The 12,277-nt window shown below is 35.3% G+C and overlaps 2 protein-coding genes across 2 annotated transcripts; both read left to right on the forward strand.

The window, feature by feature from the left end:
- The first annotated feature begins 4,290 nt into the window (after nucleotides 1–4,290).
- Nucleotides 4,291–6,944, forward strand: LOC130740424 (DNA polymerase II subunit B3-1). The gene is made up of 4 exons (XM_057593026.1): nucleotides 4,291–4,720; nucleotides 4,804–4,888; nucleotides 6,543–6,584; nucleotides 6,688–6,944. The coding sequence occupies exons 1-4, from the start codon at nucleotides 4,373–4,375 to the stop codon at nucleotides 6,759–6,761; spliced, it is 549 nt and encodes a 182-aa protein (XP_057449009.1). The 5' UTR covers nucleotides 4,291–4,372; the 3' UTR covers nucleotides 6,762–6,944.
- A 2,331-nt stretch (nucleotides 6,945–9,275) lies between these two features.
- On the forward strand, nucleotides 9,276–10,428 carry LOC130740425 (fasciclin-like arabinogalactan protein 12). Its single transcript, XM_057593027.1, has one exon. It carries the CDS (start codon nucleotides 9,448–9,450, stop codon nucleotides 10,183–10,185), a length of 738 nt encoding a protein of 245 aa, XP_057449010.1. The 5' UTR covers nucleotides 9,276–9,447; the 3' UTR covers nucleotides 10,186–10,428.
- The last annotated feature ends 1,849 nt before the right edge of the window (nucleotides 10,429–12,277 follow it).

The following is a 12,277-nucleotide window of genomic DNA, read 5'->3' on the forward strand; positions in this document are numbered from 1 at the left end:
CGAAACTTATGTTATCATCTTTACACGACTCATTGTTGATTAAGATCTATAATATTTTATTATATACCGCTAGAACAACACATTATTAGGGTTGAAATCTTAATTTCACCCGCACTTGAAAATATGTGAGCAATATAATAAGAAAAGAAGAAAAAATAGAAAAAGTATGTAAATGAAATGAGAGAGAAAATTGGGTGTGAGTGAATCAAATCTCTATCTCTGTGTTATACTAGTGTTTGAAAATCATCAAAGTTTAAATATTTGGGAGAGGTGAGTTAAAAAAGCTACAATAAGTGATTATATGAAAGATTAAAAGTAATTCCATACATGATATAGTACGTGCATGTTTGAATACATGATAAAAAAATTATGATGAATTCAAATCATTATCGATAAAAACATTTTTTTAATTTCAGTGATGTTTCATGTGATTTTGATTTCATTATAGTTTCTCCTATCCAAACATGCACTTAAAAAAACGTTAGCTTCTTCATTTTCACCTAATTTACAAGTTGTCACCTATTTTAAGGTTTTTATTGTTTCTTTTACTTAATCTATAGTTTGTTATATCTCATAAATTTTCGTTTTTTAGTGTGTGAGAGATGATTTATTTCCCAAAAAAGATGCGTATTTCCCAAATATGAAAACTCACGGGATGTCCAAACAGATCATTAACAATTTAAAGCTTTTCAGCGTATCAATAAAAAAACCAAAATTGTCAGTGTCATCGTCGTCTTCCTCATATCCTGGTGTTGTCCTCTTCGAATGCTTCACAGGTCAGCTGTCACTGTTTTTTTGTTTCATTTATGTGCTGTGTAGTGTGTATGGTGATGGGGATTAAATAAATAAGCATTAATAGAATGACAAAATAATATATAAATATTTAATGTTTTCTTCATTGAATAATAATGAGTACGTACAGTTTTCAATACTTTTTCTGAACTCAATTTTACTAATCACATCATGAAAAATTGAATGTGCGGTCTATTAAAAATAGGTTTCACTTCCAATTTGGTGAGATCTACAAGTTAAAAGAGATGATTAAAAAGAGTGTTAAAGGCCCAGTTTGGAAGAGCTTATTTGAGCATATCTGACAGCATAAGTTCTTATATCAGTGTTTGGGAGAGCTTATGCAAACAGCTTATGGTCTGCCGTAAGCTATTTTCAGCTTATTTTCATAAGCTACTCAAGATAGCTTATGAAAAACAGCTTATGCTTATACACAGCTTATTTTTAATTTATTTCAATAAACTTTTAAAAATAGCTTATGAATAAGCGCTTATGTCATAAGCGCTTATGACCATAAGCGCTTAATTAAGTTGTTTATTCAAACGGGGCCAAAATAGATATTGTTACTCTCTTAGTTTATAATTGTGTAACTAAATACTCATCCAGCTAGTGTGTGTTCATATGAGTTGAGAAAAGCACTTCTCACAATGGCAATTCATGTTATGGAACTAGTATACAAACATGCCCTTAGTATTTGTGGGGGTTAGGTCATTCGAAACACAGATTCCATGGATATTGTGTTGCAGCTGGTTGGTGCGTCATTCAAGTACTGTCTGCCATGTGTGAAATTATTTTATGATTTTCATTGAACCAAATTAAGAATTTCAGTGATGACAAATCCATAATACTATACGGAAAAATAAAAAAAATTTTTTATTGCGGTACGGGAAAATAAAATAAAAAACTCGCGGAGAGAAATTTTCAAAAAAAAAAAATCAATTTTTCAGATCTTGTGTTGACCCATTTATCATGTATGACATGGAAATATTTGAATTTGGTCTAATAAAGGAACTCTAATAACAAAACAAAAGTTGAATGTTGTAATTAATAGTTTAAAATATGAGATTAATGAATATACATTGTTAGCGTAAAGAGAGACTTGCATTCAATCACATAGAACAAAATAATTATTAATTTTTTAAAATTTGATTAAAATTAAAATATTTTTTATATAGAGAAAACTAATTATTATATATGTGTAAAAATCTGTACACTGACAATGTGCTAATATTTTCTCTTAATAAGATGTATACCCTCACCATTGCAACTTAAAGCTTCATATATATCTGAGTGAATATAAGTTTCTTCTATGATTTGTGAGATTAGTACATATGGATTGTGAGTCTTAAAGAAATTTTAAACTTATATTTAATCACATTAGATTATATATTTTTTTACATTAGAAAGATAATTGATTCATGGACCTCCCCTACCTAACTCACATGTCTCCTAGCTCTTACCACTTGAGCTACTATCATTTTGGGACTCATATGATCAAGTGTTTAACTTTCTTGATCAAGTGTTTGACTTTCCTTTTAATTTTTATTAAAATTAAATTAAATTTTAAAAATGGTGAAAATCAATGCATATGTAAAAATATTAAAATACTTTGTGCTGTTGTGCATCACCCGTTTTCTCATGATTTATTAACCAATTAGTACAAATATACGTGTGCATTAATTTCACTTGCTTCATTTAACTCAAAGGAAAGTGGATGCTGAATGAGAGCAATTAATTAATGCATGGTGGTGGTGGACACTCATCTATTCACATTAATGGCGCCCAATGTCGCTTTCCCCCGCCTAAATTTAAAGCACAACGACAAGAGAAACAAACATAGGCGGATAGTGGAAAATATTACTAGGAGATTTCTAAAATCAAATGTTTGGTTTCACACGTTTACAAATATTATAGGGTGTTGATCTTTTTAGTTCTTACAATTAATTTTTGGGTTTTTAACAGTTAAGATATTTTTTTTAACAATTGATTTTGACTCTCAAAATAAGTTTTGCGATCAAGTTACGAATTTTACCTTATATATGGTATTAAAAACAGCTTTAAGAAATAATCAGATTTTCATTTTTTTTCAAAATTCTAGTTTTTAACCAAAAGAATACACAAAAAGGTTTTTAAAAATACAGAAATTATTTTTTTTGAAAATAAATTATTGTTTCACAAAATAAGTAGAGACGCATGGACCCAATGTTAATATAATTATAACTAAGCAGTTTATGGTTAGCTAACTCATGATTCCACCAATAATGCAATCCAAGTTAGGCACCGCATTTTTTTCTGAACAAACATAAAAATAAAAAATGGTGGGAGAATCATTACTAATTGATTTATAAGTAAAACAAGAAAGAATGTTACAATATTAAGATTAGGAAAGAATACAAAAATGGGTTTAGTAGCACCACCCGATGTTTTGTTTCAATATTTCTCTTCGAGTCTAATATAATTCTCAGGAGGTAAGAATGACAAACATAGAAGGTAATAAAAGAACATGTACTTAAATTTTGGGGATTTTCTAGTGAAGTATGATAGAGTCTCCTATTTGATAAGTTGCTTAGTTCAAATTGAAGTTAAGTTTACATTAGAGAGACCACATAAAATAAGAAGGGCTCCAATACAAAACTCTTGGTAATAGATTGAACATAAATAATGGAGGCAGAGGAAGACAATGGTGGCGACGACTACAACGAGTATGCCACCATAGCTAGTGAAAATCCCTACTTTGCAATGTATGAGGTTCAAAGTTTATCATTTTTTTATGCATAACAACAAAGAGAACCAAAGAGAATAAACAACAAGGAAAAAAAAACCTACTGCCTAACAGTCATAACACCTAGAGAATCCGCCAAAAGCAAATGCTCCATGCCAGGAAGGGGGTCCTAGATTAGGAAGAAGTCAGAGTCTTGGCGAACTCCTGCTTTGGCTAAGAAATCAGCGTAGACATTCCCCTCACTAAGGATACGCTCAACCCGAATAACCCAATCATGCTTCAGCATATCACAAATGCAACCGATCAGCACAACAAACACATGAAAACGAGACGGAGGCTCTCGAATCAATGAGACAACCAGCAAGGAATCAAAAGAAGCAAACCACATGACGATAGCTTTGATTCCAAGCAATATCCAAGTCATGATAAATAGCAAGAAGCTCCATGTGAAGCACTAACTCTTGCGCGCCATGAGTCCATGACCAAAAAACCCAGGAAGCCAAACCCCTCCAGCATCTCGGCGACAACCCCTCGAAGCCTGATCGCACCGGAACTCTTGAGCAAGCTTCCATCGCAAATCTCAGCACCCACCGGAGCAATCCAAGTCAAGACACAAGTCGAGGTGCTTTCTCTTTGCACTTTTTTTTAACAAAAAAAAAAAGCCCAATCTCAGGTGTATGTGGTCCAAGTCTATCATTGTATGTATGAAGATGATGGGCCCAATCCCGATGGCCCGTATTCGGTTTCAGGAGTTCCGATCGGGTACCCATAGGTGACCCGCAGAAGGTGAGAACAATCGTGTGTCTGAAAGTGAAACACAGAGAGTTGGAGTTGGAGTTCAGTTTCAGTTGAACATCATCAATGGCTTCCTCCAACAATTCCAAATCTCAAAACAACAAGAAAATCAAAACCGAAAAGGAAAGAGCCATCATCGACAAGAAGAACAAGAAACCGAAGAAGGAGAAGGAGGAGGAGAGCAAAATCACCAAGAACAAGAAGCTCAAGCTCACCAATGGCAATGGCAATGGAAATTCCAAAAAACACCACCGTCAACAAGAACAGAAGCACGAGGAGGAAGATGAAGAAGAGGACATTGAAGAGGCGAAATCGCACGTGTTTCCGATGAATCGTATCAGGACTATGATCAAGGGCGAAGATCCTGAAGCGCGTGTTTCTACGGAAGCTATTTTGGCCATCAACAAAGCTGCGGTGCGGTACCTTACATTCTTCTTCTTCTTCTTCTTCTTCAGCTCCTTTGTATCATTCAGTGTTTGATTTTGTTTCCCTTGCAGGAGAAGTTCCTTGAACAATTCACACAGGAAGCTTATACTCGTGCTGTTCAGGATCGTAAGAAATCTCTCAGTTACAATCACCTAGGTAATCTCTCTTTCATTCTCTCTATTCTTCTTTCTGAATTACACTTGTACTAGTTGCTTCTGTGTTTGGATGTCTTCTTTTATGATAATTGAGTTCAATGAGGTTAGGGTTATTAGTCTCAAGGCCTTCTTCTTCATGAATGAAGTGAATTAAGTTTCTAGCTGATTATTTGTCTGCCATTGACGTTTACAGTGTCTTTGGTTATTGGTTAAGTGTTGTATTCAAAACAAAATCGATTCGGAGGCTGAAAACCATGTTTAAGTGAATGTAGCTTCTCCACAAGGTTTTCAATTGCGGTTGTTTGTTGTCGCTGTTACGTAGGGATTCTTGAAATTGTGGACAAATTCAACTGTAACTGCGGTCACAGTGTGGTTGTTTTGAGCTGAAAAACCTTGATGTTGTGGACTGTAATTTTAAAACCACACTTCTCCGTATAATTGCAGTCCTATATTCAGGGAAACTCAACGGATGTTTCCTTTGTTCAACATTGGTTTTTTTTAAGGCTTGTGAGCTGTTACTTGTTAGGCTTATAAAACAGTTACTGGCTTCTCTCAAAAGCCCTAGGTACCAAATTCACTTTTGCAAGTTAGCATGTGGCGGATTGGTGTTGAAGGTCTTATAATAATAATGATGATGATGACAGTTTTTCTAACCTGAGCAATAATAATCAAACTTGTGCAGCATTGCACGGGAACGGGATAATAACAATGATGATAACGAAAACATAATCAGTAATGAACTCTGTACTGATATGAACCAAACATCTATACCATACCCATACGAACCCCAATTGTGTTAACTTAATTATAGTTTCGCACTTTTCATGTACTTTGAAGATGAACTGCTTGAGTAGAATTCCTAGTCATTTGTTTGCTCCACTCTTTGAGGGTGGGTAATGGGCGTGTGAAGTGAGCCTTTGAAAGGGCTTTCGCCTTAAGGTAGGGAATTTCATACTCACCATGTTCTGATACACTGAGGCTCACAGGCTAGCTGCTGTTCCAAATCAAATCCAATAGTCGTAAATATTGAATTATGATCCTTGTAGAATGAAAGGAGGAATGTTTAGTTAAAACTTCTTGAACTGTTTCTTCTATTTACTTTTGGACAGTTATGAACCCATTCTATATGAATGTCATCCACACTCTCCCCAAGTTCTGCACACCTCTAACTTTTAACTCCTACATTTGGCCATAAGATTGGAGTCAGCACCATCCCTTCGCTCGAGAAGCATACATTTCATTACATGTGATAAAATGAAACTAATATTAAGCTAGGCTTAAATGGTATAGAGGTATGGTAAGATCATTCAACTTCATCATTGCTGAGAAATAGCAAAGGGAATGGTGAAGGTTTTTCTAATCTCTGCCCTTGTTCTCTTTTCCTGTGTAATATTGAAGGAAACGTTGAAGGGAAAATTGGCAGTGTCAAGAAAAAAGTCACTAATCTAACCCATTTATGTAGCACTAGCATAGTAGCATTTAATTCACTGTAAGTCCTTGGTTTCATTAATTTTTTCTATCGATGGCTTGTAGAACTGCTGCTTTTTATATGTCTATTGGAATTGATCCTGGTGAATTTTTCTGTGTGTTTGCATGTGCATTCAGACCATTAAATGTATTCCCAATTGCTGATCAGAACCTGCTTTTTGTTTCAGCTCATGTTGTTAGTAAGCAGAGGAGATATGACTTTCTTTCTGGTAACTTCTTCTCCCTTTTAAATGCTATCCGATTACCATTTAAATGTTTTAAATCTACCTTACACTAATTACAAGGGTTTATGTGTTTATTTTGCTTGTTCAGATTTTGTTCCTGAAAAAGTGAGAGCTGAGGATGCATTGAGAGAGATAAGTTCAAGAGGGAACGGGGGAGGTTAGAAAATGTAAAACAATGTTAGTGAGGAATCTAACCTTATACTTTATTTAATCTGTCACATTTTGTAAGAATATGTATCAGGGTGAGTAATTTATTACTTTACATTTCCGTGTTGTATGCATTTTAACACTTCTCTTTAAAAGCCCTATTCCATACGTCTATATATTTTTTCCAGTGACTATACATACATGGTGCTTGACATTGCTTTAGTAGCACTCTGCAACTTTATTTTCATTATCAGGTGGAAAACATATAGAGAACTACAAACTACACATAGAACCAATGAAATGGAAGGGAAAGGAAGTAATGGGGTGGAAGGGCAGTATACTATTTCCTCTTATGTTGGATGTTTAAGGAGTGTAAAGGAGGGAAATTTTCTTCCCCTTTCTGGAGAATTGATGTTAAATTAGCTGGAGTCAGATTTATTCCCCTTATTTAATTAAAAAAAACCTTTTTCCCTTTGGTCCCCCCACCCCCCCCCCCCACCCCAATTTGAGGGGGAAGGATTCTGAGGCTATGAAATGGAAGGAGGGGTAAGAAGTGCTTTCCCCCCTTTTTTTTGTTATTGGTTCCTCATTCATTTCTCTGCATTGCTACTGGCAAGCAATTGATCACTGCCCCCTCTGTTGTCTCTCCTCTGCTTCCTAATTCCTCCCATTCAAGCATAATTTTTTTGGCTTCCACCGATTTTGAAAAATAAGTTTAGTACTTCAGGTTATTTTTAGATGCAAAACATTCCTTTTTTTTTTTGCCTAATATTTTTATCTTGGTCATAAAACTTGCTCAGTACTTTGGATGGCTACAGTCATTTTGAGTGCAACAGTAAAAAACTACATTTGAGCATGGAATAAAATAGATATTACTTTCTTTTTCATTCTCTAATTAGCATCTTGGATGTCTGTTTGTGTTGCATGCATATTGTCATGAACCAGTCGGAAGTGGCATGGGAAACGTTTGCCAATTGTTTGGATTTGTATGCCAGGATAGTGTTGCTGTCATGTAGAAACACTTCAATATCTCCCATCTTTTGTTAATCCTTCTCTTCTAACGATATGTTCCTCACATGTTAAAAAGTCCTATTGCAAAGTGCTGCATCTTTCTGGTACTGTTTTTGAGTTTCAAGCAAATTCTATTTGCAGTTCTTCATCAGCAGTTGATAGCAACAGAAAGTACAGAAGATGCGGATCTGAAGCATTACCTGCGTTGGTAGGATCAGCCAAATCTATATCAACTGTAAATAGTTAAAAGCTCATCTGAGTTTTAGAACCCACTAGAACTCACCTGAGTAGTTCACTTGCCGTTTCCATTTCACAAGATGAAAACAATTTTTTTTACTTATCTCTAGTGTTTTTGGGTTTGTGCCAAATTCAGTTTCGTTGATAAATCAGAATCATGATGTCCCAATATGGTTTCCTATTTTCAATGAGGAATAGAGACTTGTACAGCAAATCCACACTCCAGAACCTGAAACCACCATATACTGCATATTCTAATGAACTACGAAACACAGAACCCTGTGACTGAACGTCTGAACCCTCTTTCACATGTTTCTATCTATAATTTTCACCTCAAACCTAGCAATCAAAGCTACGTTGATATCTGGCGTGGTCCAGAATGAGTGGTTGTTAAATGTCAAAGGGTGATGGTAATCTCTATCTTATTTCCAGAATGCATACTATTATTGGAAGTGGACCATTCAACAGCTTTTACAACAACCCATGGTGATAGTCAAATAGTTCTATGATAAATAATACCATGTTAATATAATATATGATTTTGAATATCAAGTTTATCAAATTATCTAACTCGATCAGATCACGTATTAAGACGAGATAACAAATCAAATGATGCAACTTGCAAGTAAACAGCAGTGACTTATAAATAACTGTTCTTTTCATAAACTGGACAATTAGAGAGATTTCTATCAGTTTAAGCTAAGTACATGTAATCATATACGTTATACCATCGTTCTTCCAACATTAAAGAAGACAATCAATTTAATCACTAGAGAAGTCCCACTGGGAATTCATTAGCACTTGCAATGCATCGTTGGTCAGAGCTGACATCCACACACGTCTCCCCCAAACCTATAGTGTATGTTTGGATCAACATTTTTTTTTTCGGAATGAACTTTAGAACTTGGAAGCTACTCACAAAAGCTTCTTTTCGAAATTGATTATGACTTTAGAATTAACTGTAGAAGAATTTTCACCCAATGTATCATCAAATTGTCTGGCAAAAGTAAAATAGGAACTTTTTTCTTAAGTTAGCAGCAAGCACTTGATTGTTTTGATACTTCATACGCATTACATCATACAAGTGGATGCAATGCAACACAATCATGCTCATCTTTTTTTTGGGCCAAACACACCCAATTGAGACCTCACTGCTTTTCCTGCATTCTCAAGCAAACTCCAACTGGCTAATAATGCAGTAAATTAGCCCATGACAGACCACCTTTCAGTGAGATATGCCAACAACTCAAGTTTTCTACAGAAACATTCCACCTAACTTCAAAGAAAAAAACCACTTCATTGTTTCCATATATTTCCCTCCTTCCTTCACTCCCACATCAAACCATTCAAACCAAGGACCACTCTTCCACTTTCATAGTCCAAACCTTCCTCACTATCATTCACCCCCACTGATTCTCATTTCTCAGAGAACAAAAACCAAACAGTGGTGATCATGAAACACCAACTCTTCACCCTCCCACTTCTTGCTCTAATGTTCTTTTTCCATTCCACCACCACTCTAGCTGCATCATCCCCTGCACCAGCACCTTCATCATCCCCAACAGACATCATCAGAATCCTCAAAAAAGCAGGAGGCTACACCACCCTGATCCGTCTTCTTCAAACCACCCAAGTCGCTACCCAGATCAACGCCCAGCTCATCAACTCAAACGCTGGCTTAACCTTCTTCGCACCAAACGACAATGCATTTTCCAATCTCAAACCTGGGTTCCTCAACTCCCTCAACGACCAACAGAAAAACGAGCTTATCCAATTTCACCTGCTACCCACTTTCGTTTCCATGTCAAACTTCGATACTCTGAGCAACCCAGTGAGAACCCAAGCCGGAGAAAACCCAGATAGGTTGGCGCTGAATGTTACCAGCTCAGGGAACACAGTGAACATGACAACAGGGATTGTTAATGTCACCGTTGGTGGCTCTGTTTACTCTGATAACCAGCTTGCGGTTTACCAAGTAGACAAGGTGCTTCTCCCTCGTGACTTCTTCGTTGCTAAGCCGCCGGCGCCGGCTCCGGCGCCGGAGAAGGCGAAGGCGTCGAAGAAGAAATCTGCAGATGACACTGAAGGTCCGGCAGGTGATGACTCTGCTGCTGTGAGTGTGAAACAGAGGCTGGTGTGGGGTCCTCTTGCGGTTGCTATGGTTGTGGTAGCTGCATTTTCATCATGGTGACAGTGGAAGATTGAATGGTTTAAAGATGGTGAAGATACCAAGTGGGGTTGAAAAGTATCCACATTTTGCAGACTTATAATGCTTTTTCAATGATTTGTCCTTTTTATTTTATTTTTTCTCTTCTGTTACTTTTTTTTTTGTGTGAAGGAAGAATCAAGTAAGTTTGTGGTGAAAATATCGGTCAATTTGTGAAGATGCAGTTGAAGAACTTTTAATAGAAGAATGAGATTGAAGTTTTGTTTATATTCTCATTCAACTACTTCTCATTTCGAGTCAGGCACGGATTCAGAAATTTGATGTTGTGAGAACAATATATACATATAAATTCGTAATAAAAAAAAATTAATATATACTATTAGAATTAGAAGTAAGAGCATTTTTCACCAAATGAGACACACGTGAGAGCATTTTTTACTAGAGAGACAATAAAAAACAACATACTTCTACTCAAGTGAGGACATTCTTTACCAAAAAGACATAAAAACCACATACCTTTACTACTCAATTTTTTTCTTATAATGTTTTCCAAAATTAAGTGAGGGCATTTGCCCTCATACACTTGCATGTGTATCCATCACTGTTCCGACCTACCTAAGGTTTGATAAACCTGTCAGCACCCAACAAGTGCAGCTTTTGTGGCAGTTTTAGAGTTGATAAAAAAAATAGAACTCTACAATTGATGATGCTTAGAAACAATTTCAAACTATAGAGGTTGTGAATTTCTCTTACAGTGTATAAGAATCTCACCTCTTTTTAGGTTTAAGTTAAAAAGAAATTCATATTAATCTATGTTTCTCTTAATTTTTTTTTTTGACGATTTCTCTTAACTACTTTAAAAATATATTATATGAGATGTATTCGTTAGGAGATATCTTTAAATATTTTCGGGAAAGTATATGTGAGGAACACTAAGCATCTAACTCAAACGGCCAAAAAGACAAGTCATCGGCTAAATCAACCCTAGGAAACGGTGGCGACCTCAAAAGGAAAGGGGAAATCATGCACCCCATTAAAAAGATTATCTCTGTCAAAGACCATTACTTTAGCAAGGAAGGTTGATAAATTAATGTTTTCTAGTTGAATATCCTCACCCAATAATATTGATGAGGTGGTGGAGCTTAGTCTTTACTTTGCCTCGTACTACCTTTGCTACTAACTACCTAATTTTTAGAAACTAGTTTTGAAAACGGTTTTACAAAAGAAAAGAAAAATAAAATAGAAACATAAAACATCTTTGAACTGTTATATTTTAGTTTTAAAAATTGAAAAATAATAATAATTTTTAAATATTTAAAAACAGGTTGTAATTTGCAAAAAACATATTTTTAAAATTTTCAACTTAAGAAAAAAAGAGTTTTCAGAAACTAAAACCAAACCTACCTTAACTTTTTATTTTTTCAGGTCAGGGGTGGATTCACCACCTGGCACCTGCAAGGTTCAAGCCCTGCGCTTAGAGGAGACTCCTTTTTTTTTTCTCAAACAAACTTCGGAATTTGGAGGGCCCATTTTATTATGCCTGATCCATAAATGAAGCAATAAAAGCAAACTTAGGATGGTTTTCAAAAAAATATTAAAAGGATGGCATTCACCAATGGAAAGAAAAAAACATTGTATTCACTGTTTCTCCCACCTCTGTGAAGAGTCCAGACAATATTGAACTTGGGCCTCTCTAACAATGGTTTACAATATTCCAATGGTTTATGATGGTACCTATTTGAAAGAAAGAAAAAGTTGTCCAAAAAATAAAGAAAGAAAAAGGAAAAACAAAAGCCAACCTATGCTAAAACAAATCTCACCATAAAATACACAGCCTTCAAGGCAAAATTGTTTTGTTAGTGGAAAGACTTTTGTAGTGATTTATGAGCTAGAGTTTGTACTCTAAAAAACAGAATAGTACTCATCTGTTAAACGTTGTTTTAAGACTACTAAATCTCACTATGTTCTATCACTATAGTGTTCAAGTTAGACGACTATAAATTTAGCTTATGATCTAATATGATATAAGGCAGAACTTCAAGATGCTATTGGAATTCTTTCTAATACATTGAAAAAGTCTCAACTCCCAAAATTGTTGAGTTACATAGATTAGTTT

The sequence above is a fragment of the Lotus japonicus genome, chromosome 2 (genome assembly GCF_012489685.1).
Source record: "Lotus japonicus ecotype B-129 chromosome 2, LjGifu_v1.2".
NCBI lineage: Eukaryota > Viridiplantae > Streptophyta > Magnoliopsida > Fabales > Fabaceae > Lotus > Lotus japonicus.